This window comes from Anoplophora glabripennis, unplaced genomic scaffold, assembly GCF_000390285.2.
Source record: "Anoplophora glabripennis isolate ALB-LARVAE unplaced genomic scaffold, Agla_2.0 scaffold97, whole genome shotgun sequence".
NCBI classification, from domain to species: Eukaryota; Metazoa; Arthropoda; class Insecta; order Coleoptera; family Cerambycidae; genus Anoplophora; species Anoplophora glabripennis.
In genome coordinates this window covers 1-21,374 of record NW_019416215.1, presented here as the reverse complement: position 1 = coordinate 21,374, position 21,374 = coordinate 1, and the positions used below count along the sequence as shown (strand labels likewise).

At 31.1% G+C, this 21,374-nt stretch overlaps 1 protein-coding gene across 3 annotated transcripts in view; it reads right to left on the bottom strand.

Annotated features, from left to right (window-relative positions):
* Positions 1-20,793, bottom strand: part of LOC108907322 (FH1/FH2 domain-containing protein 3) — a 146,907-nt gene extending 126,114 nt beyond the window's left edge. For all 3 annotated transcript variants that reach the window (XM_018710949.1, XM_018710951.2, XM_018710950.1), the window contains exons 1-2: positions 20,729-20,793; positions 5,444-5,740 (exon numbers count right to left, since the gene is read on the bottom strand). In XM_018710949.1, coding sequence (XP_018566465.1) covers positions 5,444-5,608 — 165 coding nt within the window. In that variant the 5' untranslated portion in view covers positions 5,609-5,740; positions 20,729-20,793. The remainder of the gene's footprint in view (positions 1-5,443; positions 5,741-20,728) is intronic.
* Between the last annotated feature and the right edge of the window lie 581 nt (positions 20,794-21,374).

Here is a 21,374-nt window from a genome sequence, read left to right as displayed (position 1 = left end):
TAAAGGAAAGTGGTATTTTAATTTTATTCTTTAGATCAATATTATAATTTCAGCTACAACTGAAAGAATGAAAGTAAAATAGCAGTGGAAAAATAAGGGTATAATAAAAGAGTTACTTTTTTGGTTATCAGATATTTCGGAGAATGCTTTTCAGAAGAAGAGGTGATAATTCAACTTAGTCCCAAACTTAGTTAACTCTGTTTTAGGTAAATTATTAAGTAATATTTACAAAAATATTAATCTACACTTGCTCTATTTAAATTTTACATCACAGAAAATAATTTTTACTGTTATATTGAATACTATTTTTTTTTACCTAAATAATTCTGCGAATTTAGAGAGCTCTTATTGGTATAAATTTTCTAAGAATTTTAATACAAAGATTGTAATTCAAAAAATATCAGATCACTTTAATTTGATTAACTAATAGATACGAATAATCTACTTAGCGTAAATGGTCCAATCGGATTATCAGGTGCTCTTATAGATAATCGAATTTAGATTAAATATAACAATAATTATTGTGTTGCAAGCGGATATTAAAATTTTTATATAGTTGTTTTGATTACTCAGCTTTGTAAATACAAAAAATCTTATATACTTTTGCTCTGTTTGTTTTATAAATTTAAGTAGTAAAAAACTAGAGAAACTTGAACAGAAACTGATGTGATAACGTTATAGTATGGACAAAACGACTATTTATTTGAATGATGTAAGCAGCAGATTTGTTTCACTTGTTTGTATATGCGCTAATACCAATTTGTTCTCAATTCAGCAGTCGCGGAAAAATGTTGATCTGCAGAATTGTATTTGCTACCATCGACCAAATTAATTTGACTTTTTAAATTTATATAATATTAATTGAAAAGCATGATGATTTTTGATAGTTCGCTCGAGGTTTCCTACGATCTTAATTTAAAGGTTATATTCGTAATCTGCCATACTTGAAAAGAGCACTAAGATAGTATCATATCAGTATCAGCATTCACTGGGGCACAAGACCAAGTTGCCTTGCATAAATTCTAAAATAACAGTCAGATTCATGACGTAGCAAGTCGACAGCCATGAATCGCCCAAATCTGTAGAGGCCACATTATACTGGAAAACAGTCCCAGAGAACCGCCGAAGCCATCATGAAGCGTGGTTGAACGTCGATTCTGGTATCCTGCAGTTCTATAACTGGAGCAAAAGTTCTCTCTGGTCAATTTGTGTTCAATTAGAGGGAAATGAGTCCCACATGGTAGATCCAAAAAGCCTAAAAAACCAAATTCCTGATTTGTCTGAATTTGTTGAATTAATTCCAACTTTTATCATATTGTATAGCACTCTTTTACTTCTGATATACCAGCATTTTGTAAAAGTTTACAATAATAAGCATTTTATTGCCAAAATAAACCATAATATTTTGTTGCAAGGATACCAATTGAGGACTAGATCATCAATCTAGCGTCCAATCCACTCCGGCCTTTGATATCATTATAACAACGTCAAAACTGAAGGAAGCTACACCCATGAGGAGAATCCCTAATCTAGGTACCTAAATAACAAAAACACGTCTATCCCCTTAACATGTGATGTAATAATTCAGCTAATAATGAGAATCTACCTTTCTAAACTCTTCAGAAACAGATTTTTAGATTACCTGGGTCCTAGGGAAAATCCCCAACGCCGAACCACCCCTAACCTGTTTGAACAGCATGCATCAGCTGTTGTTGGGTCTGACCTATCCTAACAAATCTCATTGTTCGTTCTCGGTGCCAAGCGACTACAATAAACCCTCCGGAGTCAGGTGTGCCCACCAACTGTCTCCGACACACTACTTTATCATTGTTTAATTTAAATTACAAGGCTTGTAGCTGCAGAGATAACAAATTTGAAATTCTTAAAAAAAAAGGAAAAAGTTCTTGGAACGGAACAAGTTCTATAGTTGCGAGTGGAAAAATTAACAAAAGGATGCGCCAAGGGTAAAAAGGTGATGGTAAGTGCAGTGAACGACTTTTCAGTCATTAAGCTGGCAACAATTAGGTACTTGTTAAAACATTTTCATTTTGTTTAAAATTATTGTAACGCTTTTTTGTTATTATCTTTTTTGTTCTTTCACATTACTTTGAACAATGCTACGTAGGTATCTACTTATGTCAATTCAAGTCAATTTCAAAAATATTCCTAAATTCTGATCTATCATTTACTCCACGGACATGTCATCAAAAATTTAAGGTATTGTATTTTGTATATAATTTAATACCCACTAACAGTATGATACCACGTACCTTTAAAAGAAAATTTCTTGAAATAGCAGTCCATAAAATGCAGAAATATATTAATTATACAGTGGCTGAATTTTCTCCTCTGTCAAAAGTGCTTCTGTAGCCGTTAAACACGAGAAATATGACATAATTACAACATTGGTTAATGACTAATATGTCAGATATGTGTTTTATTCATTAGAACTGTCTAAATAGACTATTTTTGGATAATTATTACTAATGATTGATTTGTTTGTGGAGTGGTATCTTTAGTACCTACACTTAGACATTTGTTATCAAATAGTAAACATAACTTTATTTAACGAGAATTTCGGAATTAATTTGAATTTGCTTATTAAACCTTAACTTTGTACACAGTTTTTTGTGCATACCCTGTAAAACCAGCCATGTTGCAGTACCGAACCCATAATTAAACGCCTGAAAATAAGGAATAGAGTCATGTATCAGTTAATGAGATTATCTGCTAAGTAAATCTTATCTCTTTGGTCACGATATACCACTGGCAGGTAATGCTATAGTCTACGGTTTGTGTATTGGTATAAAAAAACTAGTTTACCTAGAAGCAAAGGTGTTTCGTAAACGTATTCATAAATATAGGTATAGGAAAAGAACTTCATCGTGCCAACAAAAGGAAAACCAATCAATAAATATGTTTACAACTACGTTTTAATTACTTTTCAGTATAGATTGTTATGTTCAATTATTTCTACGATTATATTATGTAAATTTTGAATATAATTATTTTTAGTGCAATAACCTTTTCAATGTCGGCACCGGATAAACACATCTGTTTCATATACTTTTTATTAATGGAATAGCTATTTTTTTTCTTCTAAATATAAAAAAAATGTTTCTCTTCGTGGTTTTAATAGTTTTGTTAATAATGAGGAAAAGGCAGGTACCTATTATGTAATACAACAAAGGCCTTGAACTATATTCGAATCTATTCTCTAACTATGTAACCGTGTGTTAAGCTGGGTTTCATCGTTTGTTCGATGTTTGTATTACCTGCAAAATTTATAACACTTAGAGAAATTGGAATTTTCAACATCTGTAACGACATTGCTAAAATCATTTCTACTACATCTGTGCCTACCATTAAAAATCTAAAATCTAAAATCGGAAGAGTTTTGAATAAAATATCATCTGTTGAACCAAATTTGCCTAGTTTGCGATGGCAATTTAGATAAAAAGAATATTTACTATATGTATAGTACGAGAATTAAAAAGTAGTATTTCCGTAAAGATTTATTTTGGGAAAATGATATTTTACGTTACCTTATAGATAATTTTACTGATAAAACAATAAGCTTACACTAAAGATTATCATCAATGTTAATACAGAAACAACAAAAATATTTCCATGTCATCAATATTAATAACTTTCTTTCATTTATCTATAGGAATATTAATCCCTACTGCCAATAAATGCGAGAGAAGTTGTAGCAGTATACCTCATTTGATCTGTGGTTTTCTGAAATATTCTTTATATCAATATAACCCAATAATAATCACTTGGGTTGTCTATAACAGTTAAACATTTCGCATAAACACTTTTTATTTAAAATCCATCTAAACAACTAGATTTGTTCTTAGATTCTCAGGAAATTTCTGAAATGGAGCCACAAAGAATATTAGTTTTTTCAAATTTGGAAATCACACATGGAAAAGAACATCATTATAAACATTTTATTGGAGAGTAATAGTACCATAATTTACGGCTATGTTCATGAGAGAAAACTGTTTCAATTAACATTTAAATTTAAATAATTCCTTATTCAAAAAGTAAGAAACCGTATAAATGCTCATCATTATTTCTAGCAACAGATTTTTGTCACCACTAAATTGCAAGTGCAATTTGCAAAATTCAACAGTTTGTGATAAATAACGCAGTTTTCTTTTTTACCTCCATCTCCACCAGTACCACTGTATTAACATGTTGTACCGTTAAAATGTTCTTTTAGATTGTATACATATATTTAAAAACAATTTATAAATATAGACCTTATGTTCTAAGAAGGGGGCGACATTTGTTATGTCCTATATTTATCTACAGGTTGTTTTATGGTTCTGCTGAAGCTTTTCAAGCCTCACCAAAAAATTGTACGTTCAAAAATACTAAAAACGCATACACATGAAAATGCTTCTTATAGTAACTACAACCCTTGAGATGTGGAAGGAAATAATTGAAAGAATTTCTCACGTTCTTAAACACTCTATCTGAATTTTTGCAAATTTGACATAAACTGGTTAAATTCCATTGCTTTTAAATTATCCATGCCAAATTTCATTAATAAGTAAAGCTAAATGTCGGAGTTATTCCGTTTTCAAAAATGACTTGCATCCCTCAATTTTTTTCGAAAATTGATAATGACTTGAACTGTCACATTTTGGCTCATAGTACCTTATATGAAATTAGTCTAGATTTTACCGTAGAATTAAATAATGCAAAAATGTACAGAGTGTTCCATTTGAAATAACAGAGTTGATGATGACTTCCGGTATAACCGGAAGTGCGAGAAAGCTGACACTATTTTCATTGAATAGATCTTTTTGAAAAACCCCTGTATACAAATTTTCACATTCAATTCTGTCTACTTTTTGAGAAAATCCTACTGAGCCCTCTTCGTGATACACCCTGTATATGACCTCGCTAATTTGGTATGACAAATACTAGATTTTTCGACGCAGACGATACTAGAACTATTACTTCTATTTACCAATAAGTTTCATATCTGTGGGTAATAAACAGTGCGCATTTAGGTTAAGTGCAACATCATTAATAAGAATTACGAATAAGAGTAGGACCGAGTAGGAGCCCTGCGGTACTTCAAGCTTCATGATGTACCTACTGAACTTGTATATGAATACTAGTTGTTGCAAGTGTTGCAACTCAAATTTTTTACATCAAATTGAAAGACTTGAGAGTAGTTATCCCCAAGTTTTCTTAAAAGTTCTTATAGTTCAGTTTTGAAGCTAACAGTTGAACTTTCTTCTTCTCTTTTTGGATATTTACTTCCTAATAGATAGCTTTGTCGTACACGGAAACGCGTTGAACATCTCTAAATTGGAACTTGGCTACGCCTATTTCTTTACAGTAACGCCGTTGGTGCGCACCTATTAGGCACGACCTCCGGTAAATAGACAGAAATAAAAAGAACGATAACTTTACTCACCCTGTGCGGAGACTTGAGCAACCGGTGTATGGCAGCCAGCTGGTTGATGAGCGGCAGCGTGACGCTGAAAGTGTGCAGCGGAGGCCTCGCCGGATCCGGGAAGTTGGTAGTGTAAGAGAACGGATCGATGTCGTTCAGATACTGAACCCGGCATGTCAGCGACATCGTGCATACACACACCTCACAGAACAATACATAAATATTATTACTACTTCACCCCACAGATCACACAGAGTCAGTTCCAATGGTTCACGACGGCCGATAATTGACGCTTGTCACATGTTGAATGAAGGACACCTAATTGCAAAGGATTTCTTATTAGTTTAAGCGCAGGGTGCGGGCGCGTTGAACTTCCTTGGGGGATTCTATGAAGAAACGTGGCAGGTCTCGTCGTCTAAGGCCCTGTCCAGATCTACGGACATTGTGCACATGTTCAATTAAATGAGCCTTTAAATCGCAATTATTGACATTAGTTAGTTTGAGGTATATAATAACAATAAGTGACTGTAATTTTTTTTTCAGCCTCCGGTCAGAAAAGATATAATAAAGGGTTTTTTCAAACTCAAAAGGGGTAAGAGCTAGAAAAAAAAGTTTCTTATAAAAGTTGTACAGCATCAAATTCTACATAAAAATAACCTATTGACTTTTTCTTGTACTATTAAAATTAACAGAGTTAGGGAGACTAGAAGTTAAGGTAAGAATTCAGAAATTTAAGAAATCATAACAAGCAGAAAAATGAATTAATTTTATATATTTTTTTCAGTCTACTCTAAAAAATGTAAACTAGCTTTTCAGATAAATAGATAGGTACATTTATTAATTTTTAATAAAAAAGTTATAACAATTTCACAAAGCGAACGTGATTTTCTACCTTCGTAAATCAACATTTCTAAAGCAACTTTTCATTATTTTAAATAATCAATCGAATGGCATAAAAATAAATTGTTTTAGTGTTAAATCATAAAAATTAACGATTAAAAAATTAAAATTTCTCTAGCTATTACCCCTTTTGAGTTATCTTGAAAAATCCCTTTATTTTATCTTTTTTCACCCCTGGCCAGGGGTTGAAAAATAATTACTATCCCGTATTGTTATTATATACCTCAAAGTTACATAAAAAATTCAGGCAAGTTGACCAAAATTGTGATTTAAAGACCCATTTAATTGGACTATGCCCATGAACAAGACCAAAAGTTAATGACATGTTTTTGCTTGCACCTGAACAAAAGTTTAATTGCAGTCTGTCTATATCGGAAATTATTATTCATTGTGAAGCAGCTGTAGGAAACTACGTATTTCAGGATTAAAGAAGGAGACATTGTAGAATGACTTTTTCGTACCGAGATACAACATAATAAATGTTAAGAGAGTTGAAAACAAATAACGAGGCAGAATTCCATTTTTTTTTTTTAAATAACGCTCAATGATTTCGAAACTTTAATTGAAAAGATCGGCCCATACAAAATACAAACTTTAGAATTGCAATACTTTGAATTTACTCATGTTTGTGAACAAACATATCCACACTGGTTGTAGTAGGAAAATGAACAGACGCATTTACATATACGTTTTTACACAATGACTTCTATACATGTTTTCGTATGTAGATCTGGACCAGGCTTAATAATTATTTAAGTCGGATGTATCTGTTAAAAGATAAAATATCGGGATTTCGGTAGATCAAAACTCAGGAAAATCTACCCATCCGTTATTTTTTTAATCAAGGAAGACTTTTATAGGAGGATATATTGACAGAGCCAATTTCGTGATAGGTACAGGGTGTCCCAAAACTCAATGCTGTCCCATGACTAGCCAGAATAACTAAATTCAACCACATTTTTCTCTCAGTTTTCGACATATAGGCACTTTTTAAATTCATGAAAATCACTACACAAAGTAAATATTTCGAATGCCACAGCTACAAAATTAAATATTTTGTGACTCCGTTTTTAGCTAAATATTGCAAAGAAATATTGCTATAGTTTTTTCGAAGTCAGTTGACATGTATAAAAACGCCTAGTAATAATAAGTTTCTTAGGCGCCCCTAAAAAAGTTTTCTGCTAAAGATAAAAAATTATAATAATTTGTATATAATATGTAGAAAATTTCTAATGTATGTTCATTTGGTCCTTAAACAATTTTATTATATTGATGGTAAATTTAGTTTTGTTTCGTTTCAAAAGGTCTCCAAAATGCCATGTTGTAATAATATTAGTAAACAAAATATCCCTCTTATTTCTCCCTTTTGCAATTTTAATATGAATGATTAATAGAAGGTGCCTATCTCGTAGGCAATTTATCAACCACTTATCAACAACTGAGATTTATTGCCCAGTCGCCCAGTGCAGCTGTGTTATACGCCGTTTACCCCGCGCGCGCATTCTTCAACTGGGCGTATACATTTCTACCACCTCCATGTTTAGTTCGACCAGACATGTATATGGATATGACTAATAAATTTGGGAACACGTTTTTCAATGCCATACATGCCATACATACTGCTAGCCTCTTGGTTCTTCAATTGAGATCGGAAAGACTATATAATGATAATTTTCTGTACTTTCACGATTGTCGATGTCAAGAAATGTTCTATATCAAACTGGCTCTGTATTAAAAAATACGCAACCTTTTTCTACCAAAGATGCTCATTTTGACTTTATTCTGATATTAAATTTCAATGAAAATGTTGTGCACAGTTATTATTATTATTATTATTATTTGTAATTGCAGTTTATTCTTCTTTTACTTCTATTTACAGTATTTTGAACAATTTAGGGATAATAAATTCAACAAATCAATTAACCGTGAAAATAGGATGATATGAGGTCATTTAAGAAACCATAAAATCGTGGAAAAAATTGTGAGAAAGTCGTGTAGTACCTAAAGGAAACTCTTTTGTCGGTTTTGATAGCAAGATTCTTCTGTAGCCAATATTTAACAAAAAAAAAAAACAGTACAAAATGCTTTACAGTCATATGAGGTGAAGAGTAAACCTCGGAATGAAAGATAATAAGCTATAAAATTGTATAAATCTTTATTTTTACATTTTATAAGTTGGCTCAAATGTCTCATAGGATCTCATGTAAGCGAGTCAAGATATTCAAGGTCAAAGGTCACAAAGCCCGTTTTTTGTAAATATCTTGTTTTCTTCCCCTAAATTACATTTGGAGTTATTAGAAAAGTTGTACAGCATAAAATTCACTACAAATATGACTGGACTATTATATTTAAAAAAAAATACGTTTACTAAGGTCGAATTTAGTGATTCTGATCAGTCATGGGTAAGCCCACCCATCACCCCCTTACCGATATGACATTGACTTTTGAAACACCTGTATTGAAATATAGTATACGGTTAAATGGAGAAGTTTTGAGACTATTCTATTACTAATTTAATTCTTTCCGTTTTCAAGATGCTTTAAGTAAACAAGAAATGTTTTTGCAAAAATCTGCTGTAATATTTTTACGTTTTAGCTCAATGGAACCACCATTTTGGAGATACACTATATCACAATATTTAAAACCGATGCCTTCTTTTTTAAGATGGATTGTAACACTGAGACTAGATAATTTTAATTACTTTGACAACAAAACCAAACATTTGTGCTGTATAGCAAAATGCTTTATTAATAGTTTTGATTTACTGGAGAGATGTCATATTTCTTCATAGAGATACGCAGAAGAACTATTCTTTCTTCAACTACTGGGCACACACGGTATGGCATACTGGTGGTTTCTGCATTCGCCGTATAATTCTAAATGACTGCCAATCAGTGATGATTTAAAATAACTTTTGCTTTCATGATTCTATTGAAATTGTATGGTAATTGCGCATTTTATTGACACTGTTTTATAACATTGTGCTTTAACTGCTGAAGGTTTTATTACGGATCGTTTGAAAAATTGCGAAAAAACATAAATCAGATAGCGTATAAATTCGTACCAGTGGTAAATACGTTCCAGACACATACCTACATGAGATGTTGGAAAACTATAAACTTGGATCAGTGTCTCACAGATTTTCCAAGATATTTAATATTGCTTTCTCGAGCAACTAATATTATTACTGACAACCAGCATGGATTTTGTGTAAGCAAATCTACGACTGCAGCTGTACATTCATACGAAAAATTTATATACTTTTTTGACGAATTTTTTTCGATATTAGAACATTTTTTTAATAACCGATTGCCTCACTCCCATAGTAGCTGCAACTTGAACTTGATTATAACCCTCTTGAAGGAGAGTACCTACGACGCGAGAAAAAATGTTTCTAATAACGAAAAAAATTCGAGTTTCCAGAAAGAAGTTTTTGGGTTAGTTTAAAAAAAAACTGTTTATTTCAAGAAAACTTATGTAAACGATTTAAACTTAAAAAACAAATAACCAAAATTAATTTTTTTTGGGCTATTGTGAAGCATTGCGGATATGACAAACAATTTTTGAAAAAAAAAGTTTTAATTTTTTTACAATATACCTAATTAATGGTTGCATCTTCAACAAAAAAATTAATAATAAGTGAAAAACTGTTTGTTACATTAATGTTCAGCAAAAACAATAAATTTAAACATGCAGGGCACTAGGAAAAAAAATTGCAACGCTTTGAAACTATCAGCGTTTCTTTAGGACACTTTAAGGTTGAAAAGTTACAGTTAATATCCTTAGTTTTTTTAATTCTCTCTACGACCGTTTTCCTCCAAGTTACAGCTGTTTGAAAATCACCCAAAAATTTTAGATTTTTTTAAAATCCCTTAATTTTTGTGACTAGTATATTTAATTACAGTTTCATTACACAAAACATCACAAATTAAAGGTACAAAAAGATCAAGAATTTTAATACAACCAAATGAGTCACGCACCTTTCCGTCTTGACTTTAAATTTCATCTACAATAATACGGTTGGATAATTCAAAATAAGCGTTATTTCATAGTTTTATGTTACCTGGCCGCGACTGAGGTAACGGTTTCCAGTATATTCCAAAACGATGTCCCGACACGAACTCCTAAACACTTCATCATTTGCGTCGTCGCTATGTTTGCTATACATAACATTATAATGGACAATAAAATTCGGTTATCCAAAAGCTCTGTAGCCAGAACAAAGAAATAAACGCCCACATCGAAAATATCCGCCAATTGTTTATTATACTACCAACTGCTGTTCTGTGAGGTGGACTTGTTACTCATGGTTTTTTGTATAAATTAACTTAACAATCGCCAAAGGCGTTTCTGTCATTTATTTATATACTACATTAAGTCATCTCACAACTAAAACTACGTTTGTGATGGCATTGAATAATCGAATGGTCGAAATAACGTTTATATTTTTTTAACAATTACATTCAACTTTATAGTCGGTGTAATTGACTCTGTAACATCATCCCATGGCTACAGTTGATAATTTTATGAGATGGCGGACAGAATTTTAATGCATCTACGTTTGCGGTATTAGATCATCCTTTAATAATAACCAAAATTTGAAAACAAACCTACGCCTGCAAAACGAGCAAAATGTAAGTGTAAACGAAGAAAACAGGTTTTGCAAATATCAATATTTGATTCAATAAGTTGTTCAAGTTGTTAGAATTTTGCCACTGAATACCTATGGAAAATCGGTAAAAATCCCAAATTTGGACCATATTTAAAACAAATCATGTTTTAGAGACAGAATTATTCACAGGAATTTTTCAAAAATCCTCAATTAAGGTCAATCAATATTCTTTGATATTAAAAAACCAGATAGATAACGAAGAACATTGGTTGACTTTATTTGATAAGATTTTCAGAAAAAAAAATGCTTTTAGAGAGAATTATTGACCGGAATTTTTCAAAAAATTCTCAATTAAAGTCAAACAATATTCTTTGATACAAACAATCCAGATAGCTTACGAAGAACATTAGTTGACTTTATTTGATAAGATTTTCAGAAAAAAACCGCATTTATTTGAATTAGTTAATTAACTGAATTAAAATAAAGCTAATAATATACTAAAAAATAGTCCTAACAGAACTAAACAATATCTGATGTCGATCTGTTTTCTTAACAGTATGCTCAGATTCACCCAGGAGTTAAATGATCTATATACACAACTGATACTAATATACAAACTAGCCTTAGGGAACCAATATAACAAGAATGATTTGAATTAGAATAAAGTTACCATTCTGAGTGGAATTACATTTATTTTCACAGTTATCTATCTACATTTCAACGATTTTTTCGTCTTTTAGAAAATAAAATTGATACATCGCTGACGGCAATACTAGATAAAAGGAAACGTCAGACGTTTGTAGTTTCTGAACTTTAAGAACTTTGAATATCTTTTCCAAACATAATGATTCGCTGCTTAACATTTAAGTTTTAGAAGTGTCTTTCGACCAACAAATTTTAGTTAAATTTTTTTTAATTAAATCTTTTTAACCGAAATGTTAATTTAATATTAAAAAAATAACAGTATAATAATGTAATAAGAAAATTTCCTTTGTTTTTAAATTAAATAAAATTATTTAAATATGCTGAGCCAAGGAATATAAATTATCACAACTGAGACTGATATGTTCAAAAGTAAAGTCATGCGAACAAATAAATATTATTATGTAACATGATAAAACATCTAGGTAATAGGTATACAGAGGACAGATATGAATATATATTTTATCAGGTCAACGAGGCCAAAAACTAAAGTTTTTAAAAATAAATAATGTCTAAAAGAGAGACTTTTAGACATTATTTTGAAAACTGAATCGAATAGCAAATATTTTCTGAATGTATTTATTTGTATTGCATAGTTTTATTTTTTTCTTTGTTTATTAATTCGACCACCTGTGAAAAAAAAATAATAAAAATTAAATAAAACATTATGCCAAAATAATTTGTAGAGGGCAATTTTAATGAAAAATATTGAAAAAACAGACAAATAAGAAACGCCCATAAATAAAAATAATAATAATATACCTGAAAATTAATATTATTTAATTTAATTTCTTAATTTTTCCTCACGTGTGAAATACCCAAATAAACAAAGCAAACAATACAATAACAGAGTTATTGAACTTGTCGTACTGTTGAAACACTCATAGTATGCAAAAATAAACTACGTATAATTACAATTCAGTAATTAGGTACTAAAAAAAAACTGTGAGTGCTTAAATTAATTATTTGCCCAATATGCCAATAAATGCTTGCAATGAGCTAGTAGATAATAAATATATGGACCATGGACTTTGTTTAAGTAAATATAACGGATATTTTGTTAACCGATGTGTCACTATTTAATATTATATTATTGACATTGACTTCTAAAATAATGATGTTTGCCTATACACATGATTAATAGCCATAGAAAAAATCAAATTATGAGTCCATTATGAACTCATTTAAACATGTGTAACTAAAAACTGGAAATTCAGAAACTAATGTAATCTAGGTAGCAACTTTTATTGTACAACGATTTCATTCTTAGATGCACACAAGTAAATTTATTCCCACGTCGTTGTCAATCTATTCATTTAGCAGGTAGGCACGTTTATAAATGAACAGAATGTAAAGTAAGTCCAATTACAGTATAATTACCTAAATAGAACCGTTGCTCATTAAAATTCTGTTTTATTACATAGATAAACCAATTGAACAGTTCCTCATTACGGCATGTACGAGATTTAAAATCACCAAGGGATCACTTGGTGCAATGGTAATATTTATCTTTAAGTAAATTGTTCGTCGGTTTGTTCGTTTGTTCCGAGGTTTGTCCATTCACATTACCTCTAACTTAAACTCAACAATCATAGAATCAAAGTTCGTAGCTTTTTTTAAAATAATTGGCAAGATAACTAAGGCAAGCCGTTTAGTAGGCCTTGGGATTAAGTCCTCTGGTCGGTATTAATAAATGTTTTCAATGCAATTTTATCCAGAAAAATTAACTAGGAATTGAGTAACAAATCTGTTCATATTTAAGTATTATTTAACTTTTAGATATTACTGATCAAAATGACCACACGTTTTTTTTCTTGATAAATATCAAAAACTCGTATAACCCACTGGTTCAATTTTTTACTTAATATTGACTGTAGTTTCCGTTGCTAGCAGAACTGCGCTTAAAATTTTAATAATCCAAACCGACTGTCAATGTAGAAATAAAAAAAATTATCGACCGCAAAACTAGCGCTTTATTGCATGCCGGCCACTGTTATTGTGTAAAAAGAAAGGTAGCTCCTAACAACAACTCCTAAAATCAATCATCAAAACAGGTCAAGGCGCGTACTTATCGGTAGCGTAACTGAAAGGGTGGAGCTCATAAAATTTTTGCGGGGGCTCTCAAACCAACAAATTGTGTTTCAACTAATCTCATTTCTGATGCGATATTCCTGTTATGCGTTGAAGAAATTTATAAATTTCTTCCAGTGTGCAACCTCACTTATTTCGTGTTATGAATGTTGCCAATCTACATCCATTTTCAGTAAATAGAGAATGTTATGTGGTAAAAGAGGAAAAGTTTTAAAAATTAACAAGACCAGCACTTGTGACAAAAGGGTTATTGTTATGACATTATTTGATTAATTAAAAATTCAACAGTGAAAAAATTAATGAAATAACAAATGTGACAGTATGTCACTGCACTTTTGAGTCAGTTTACGTTTCGAAAATCAATGTATAGGGTGTTTGGAAAAGTTTGTACAAAATTTAGGGAAATGAAAGTAGAGACAAAAGTAGTAAAAAAGTTCCTATAAATATTGGTCCTCCGGAGCACCGTTACTGAGATATGACCCTCCAAAGGAGTCTGATCATTTGGATATTTTTTACAATAACTTTCTTTCTGATTAAAATAATTGAATGGAAATTGTAGGTAATAATCATACCATAAGGGTCTTTAACTATCACAAGTAGCAAATGAAGCAAATAACATTATTTTTTAATGAATTAGACTTTTTTGAAGAAAAAATATCGCTACTTTTTTTTCGAATTCTGCGTAGATCAGTCAGAAATAATTATTTTTTAAATAATGTATGGCTCAGAACAATAACTTTTTTTTAACATTTTCACATAGTAGGCACCTTTCATGGTGACAGTTTCGTTGTAATGACACTAATGACTGTCACTTTCGCGTCTATCGTTTAAATTCTTACGTTTCTTAGTTGTGATCTTTGTGCTTGACTTTGCACTTCATTCGATTTTTTTACAACCATAAACCATCATGCTTTTACTAACCGTGAATATGCCGTACCGTATATATGCATATATATTTTATTTATGGTTTCTGTAATGGAAATAGTCTGGCGGCTCAAAAAGAGTATCGGCAACGTTTCTCTGATAGAAGGCAACCTTCCGCAAAATTGTTTGGAAAAATTCATGCAAGAATGATGGAATCAGGAGCACTAGCTCCAAGATATCGTGAATTTGGACATCCAGGGAGGCGTAGGCATGATTTAGACGAAGTGATTTTAGGATTTTTTTAACGTAATCCTACTGCGAGTGTAAGAAGAGCGTCTGCTCATGATGGTTCATGGTTGTAAAAAAATCGAGTGAAATGCAAAGTCAAGCACAAAGATCACAACTAAGAAGATAAAGAAACGTAAGAATTTAAACGATAGCACTCGAAAGTGACAATCATTAGTATCATTAAAGCGAAATTTTCACCATAAAAGACGCCTACTATGTTATTTAAAAAAATATCCAATGATAAGATTCCTTTGGAGGGCCATATCTCAGTAACGGTGCTCCGGACAACCAATGTTTATAGCAACTTTTTGACTATTTTTGGCTCTACTTTCACCTCCTTGTACCTTCACCTTGTTGTAAATTTTGTACCAACTTTTCCAAACACCTTGTATTTTCGACATAATTAACGTTTGTGTTGAAATAAATAAGTCAGTTTATATTTTGTTGTTTTATACCTAGAGTATCCTATATTTATATTATTATTGGAGTCCAAAAGGCCCAAATTAATACCAGCTTTGAAAAAAAAAATAGTTATTATCTCCTTACCGTTTAGACTACGAAGCCTATAAAATTTCGTTTTCCCAGTGTATTCGTATTTTTTTATCAAATTTACTCCATGTTATGTATCTAGTGCATTCGCAAGATAGAAATACAATTATTTCGATTTTGAACACCATTATTTAAAAAAATCTGCTTGCTTTACAGTGAGATTTATAGTTAGGTAAAAATAATCTCATAAAAATAACCCTTTCTGATATATTAGTAAATTTGTGAAGATATATTTGGTAATTTTTTCATAAATTTCCAAATTTAGTGTGTATATTTTTGTAGAATAGTCTGTCACATTAATTATAGTTTCTGAAAATATTTCAAACTAATCACTGACGAAAATGGAAAGAATTACGATTATAAAACTTAAGAAAGACAGAAGTAGGCAACGCAAGATGTGAACAACGTTTTTTGCTTATTAAATAGCTTTTCCAGAAAAAACATGATTAAAATTAGAAAAATAGGATGAAAATTATAAAGAATATAATGATTGTGCATATTCTTAATTGTATGCAAGTAACCACTCCGGAAGGAAAGTCCAACAGCAATTGTCAACGACCCTGGACCAAAGGTACTATTGTTACCCCTTCTTTGGTTTGTATTCATTGTTACTTCTTTCAACCATCCTCTTATAAAGAAGCTGCATTGTGCTGATGAACGGCAATAAATCTGAAACGTCGTACACAATTCGCGTTTGTTTCTTGTGTCTCCTAGGTACCTGTAACTTTTTCCCTTTCATATTCTCTGTACTATAATCATTTCCTTTCTGATTAAAATCAGTTTTTTTATGACGTACTGGTTTTTCAACTTAAAGTAAAAATATAAAAACACCCATTAATATAGTTATTTTATCACAATTCTCTTGTAATTCTTGAGACATAAGAAATAGTTTAAATTAAGTAACAATCACACCTAATTTAAGTTCTTTATCACCTAGTTACGAGTTATTAGGACACTAATATTGAACAAAAGAATACTGTAAAATTACAGAAAGATTCAAAACAACGCAGAGAACTGCGAGTCGTTATCTTAGGAAAATATTTGGAATATTAATTAAGAATACGATTAAAACGTGATCCTATATTAAAATTGATATTTAAAAAGTACATACAAAATTATTTATTCATTTTCTACTCCCAATGAGATGCATTCGGTCGGTGAATAAAAGTCAACAGAGTCGAACGCGGTGCTCGTTGAAATTCAATTTTCAAATGAATGTGAATGTAAATCAATCTAATTTATTCCATTGTATGAATAGTTATATTATATTTTCAAGAATTTAATTACAGCACATACCACAGCTACTGCGCTATTATAACAACAGTTTCCTCCTCACTTACATGAGGTAAGGGTATTATTCTTTATTCAAGACGCATATCTAAATAGGTTCGTACGGAGTTTTTAAGTAATTTAAAAACTACTATTTTCTAAAGGATTCATTTCCTGTTCAGTATTTACTACATATGATCCTCATGTGAAAAGGAATGTTGTACTCTGTATAAAATGAATTTAGTGACAAATAAATCCAAATGTTTCGATATGTTCAAAGTAAAGATCTCAAAAAATGTAAGTATGTAGTTTTCGTATACAATGACTCGAAATTTAGTTTTGTTTACTAAAGGCATATCCTCTTTCATGATTTACCGAGATTACGTTTTGAAGAAAGGTAAGAAAGGACACGTTCTATCATTTACATCACCATGTCTTGTCACGCAAAATCACGCAAGAAATTCTGAATAGTGTGTGGAAAAGGGTAACATCACATGGCGAAATTATTTGCAATTAAAAATGCAGCTAAATAACCCGTAATCTGTAAAATATAATAGAATGTTAGGTACTAGTGGTCCTAATCCCCAAATTAAACTGAAAATAAAAGCAACGTAAGATTAATTAAAAATGCTTTCAAATACAATTAAAATGTTTATCCAAACCTTAAAACAGATTATACACCACTGATGATACGTTTTTTAGATACCGGCTGTTTATTTCAATTATAAAAAAAAGCAATTGAAAGACGAGTTGTTTTATTCAAATCTAGTATAATGTGAATATCTGCATATTATTATCATTATTTAAACAATAACTTGATGTAATGAGAGTTTTGGCAATAAATAGATACAGGATGCATCAATTTCGACACTTTTTGAAAATTTCACCTATTTCCTGACAACAGTAGTTATTATGTTACGGGTTAATTTTTCGAAAAAAAAAAAAATAAGAAGGCAAAAATCGCATCTCGATGTTTTGATTCGTTTAATTTTTTATTCGGCCGATTTTCAAGATATCATATAACTTTTAGCCCAACTAAATGGGCCTTTAAATCGCAATTTTGGTCAACTTGCCTGAATTTTTGATGTTTTGAGGTATACAATAACAATAAACGACAGTAATTTTTTTCAACCCCTGGGTAGGGGTGAAAAAAATAAAATAAAGGGGTTTTTCAAGTTAACTCAAAAGGGGTAAAAGTTAGAAAAAAGTTTCTTATAAAAGTTGTAGAGCATAAAATTCTACATAAAAATGGTCTATTGACTTTTACTTGTACTATCAAAATTAACAGAGTTAGGGGGACTAGAAGTTAAGGGATGACTTCAGAAATTTAAAAAATCATAACAAGCAGAAAAATGAATGAATTTTATAATTTTTTTTTCTATCTACTCCAAAAAATGTAATGTTTTCAGAGAAGTAGATATATTTTTTAATTTTTAATAAAAAGTTGTAGGTAATAATGTCACAAAGCGAACGTGATTTGTTGTCGTAAAACAAAATTTCGACAGCAACTTTTCATTATTTTAAATAATCAATCGAATGGCATAGAAAAAAATTGTTTTAGTGTTAAAATCAGAAAAATTAACGATTAAAAAATTGAAACTGTTATAACTTTTTTTATTAAAAATTAAAAAATGTATCTATTTCTCTGAAAACAAAGTTTAGGTACATGTTTTAGAGTAGACTGAAAAAAAAATTAAATTCATCCATTTTTCTGCTCGTTATGATTTCTTAAATTTCTAAAATCATCCCTTAACTTCTAATCTCCCTAACTCTGTTAATTTTAATAGTACAAGAAAAGTCAATAGACCATGTTTATGTACAACTTTTATAAGAAACCTTTTTTCTATCTTTTATCCCTTTTGAGTTATCTTGAAAAATCCCTTTATTTTATCTTTTTTCACCCCTGACCTGGGGTTGAAAAATAAATTGCTGTCATTGTTATTAAATACCTCAAACTAACTTATATGAAAAATTCAGGCAAGTTGACCAAAATTGCGTTTTAAAGGCCTATTTAATTGGACTATTTGTTTTCTGAAAACATCTAATTTTGACATATTTATAGGAAATATTAATTTGTTACCATTCCACTAAGAATTTTAGTTACACCCTATTCATTATAAAATAAAGCATTGTCTAAAAATACGAATCATTTAGAACATGATTTTGATGAATGTCAAGTTTAGTGAACTTGATATTCACCAAAAGCATAGGAAAAGAAGGTGCCTGGAAAATTAAAACAGTTTTTTAACTATATTAGATGACTTGGTTCTGTTTCTAAGAAAATCTTAAACAGTTAGGCAAATTATGAACAACTCGAAACTTTATTTTAAAGAATTTCATTTCTAATCTCGGATAATAAAAGAAATAAATCAAATCGCCAATCGACATTGATAAAAACACAAACAAAAATATGGATGAATACACTTTGACAAACACTTTTATAAATAATAAATCTGCCTTTTATTTTTCTAATTTGTGTTCATTCTAACTAAATTTAAAATACCCACGTAGCATTTATATTTTCTGTACAGTAGACTTGATATCAGACCGTGATTGACAGATACAAGGAGATTATGTGCAGGTATTTTTTAAACTCTATCAGCTACTTCAAAAAATTCTCAACTGTATTTTAATTATTTTTATTTTGAATTCAATAATGATACGTTTAAAATACATCACAAACACAGAGAAATTTACAAAAACCTCACATCTACTATTGTATATATTTGTATGTAAAATTTATTGTCAATATTAAAACAAGTGTCTACGGTTTTTTGTTACATTTAGATGTCCATCAAAGACAAAATGAAACTCTCATAACACACTGGGTCCAAAAACCAATCCCGGCATTACAAATTCGTTCCATTTCAGAATTTGTAATGGAATCTTATAAATTTATAGTGTTCTCAGTTCAAGGTTATATCGGTTTGTGTATTACCTACAGTAGTACCTACAGTAGTTCTATTTATATATTTACTAAAAGTGACCATTCTAAATTTTATGCATACTTTCAACGGACATTACTTTTCCTACGCCGATAAGTAAGTACTGGTACAGAATGAGAGACAGCATAACACACCGCACCGTCCTGTCATTAATTGTAGCCAGAACGCTTCTCTTGGAACTGGTTTTTTGTTAATCTATCAAAAAGTAACATTTTATTGGTCGCCTGACTGCTTGCGAGCTCATTTATAACCACATGCAAATTTCAGAAGGCGAAACTAGAAACAGTTAGATCAGTACACGCTTGTTTATGTTCTTGTGAAACTAAAAAATATACAACAATGTATTAATCCACGCTACGGGAAGTTCAAACATTGCACCCCCGTTGCATCACCATTATTATAAAAATTAATGACGATACAAAATAATTTATAGAACATCTTCGGCACAGTTAACTTATCCCCTGCCGCTAAACATCACATGTAAATTAACCACAAACGTGCGTGATGCGAACCGCCAAATTTGCATTAAAAAATATTTTAAAAGTTGGTTCAACAACAACTGGAATGTAGCTGCTAACGACTCTCAAGATTCTCAATTCCAAAATTAAAATATACAAGTTTAGGGTTATGACTGGAACCGTATTTCCCACTGGTAGTTATCGTTATACAAGCTTTTACTTTATTTACTTTTTAACCATAGAAACAAGTCCTTACAGTTCACCTATCAAAGTTGGGTAAATCTGGTAATCAGCTGATTCAAATTTTAAATCACCATTCCTTGGCTTTAACCTGTTTGGTCACCACCACTCCACACACACAGTGCAACTCGATGTGTAAGGACCATACGCGAATTTCCGTTCAACAAACATTTTCGCGAACATTGGCCACAAACGCTGAAATCAAAAGTGAATCTGTCAAGTGACAATTAAACCGGTAGCATGCCAAAAACGAACGGCATCTATAAAAATACGTTTACGCTGTAGGAAAACGTGGATATTAATGAACAAAGACCAACTCTAGTATGCCAAACCGTCCGCACCGACGAATTATCCAAAAAACTAACAAATTGTACAAATGCATGGCTACCTGCGATCAGCAAACGGGGTCCAACGTCCTATTTACAAGGCGAACGCGACGCGACTGCTCTTTTCTATATACCGGCAAGTTGTGCACACAGCGCCACCTCACATAAACAACTACACAGCCGGGGAAAAGAATCAAAATAAAAAAGAAAGAAGTTACACAGCATCGTCCGGTACGGTCAGTACCTGTGCTACACCTGGTTCACCAGATTCTGTAATCTATCATCTTTAAGGTAAATCGATTTTAAATGACCCGTTTCAATGAAATTTGAAAAGACTATTTTACGTTGTTTATTTGATATCCGCACGGTGTCAGGTTAATACTGTGGTATGGATGCAAGTAAAAGTAAACTGGCGAGCACTCCCATGCGATTTTTTTGAAATGTGTTCGATATGCTGATATGGGTAATTGTACCTAACACGTCGCCGATAATGACTTACATTCAATTCGTTGAGAAACACCTATTAACCTGTTTACATCTAAACGAACTGCATTAAACAGATAATGGTTTTGGTTCAAGTAGGAACACAGCTAAATTGGATTTTTTTATGGCTATAGCGGGTTTTGCCTATGTAAATGTTCATAAGTGGAATTTGGACATCATGAATTTTCTGTGTACACCTCCACCACCTGTAGTCAAGTGGTCTTG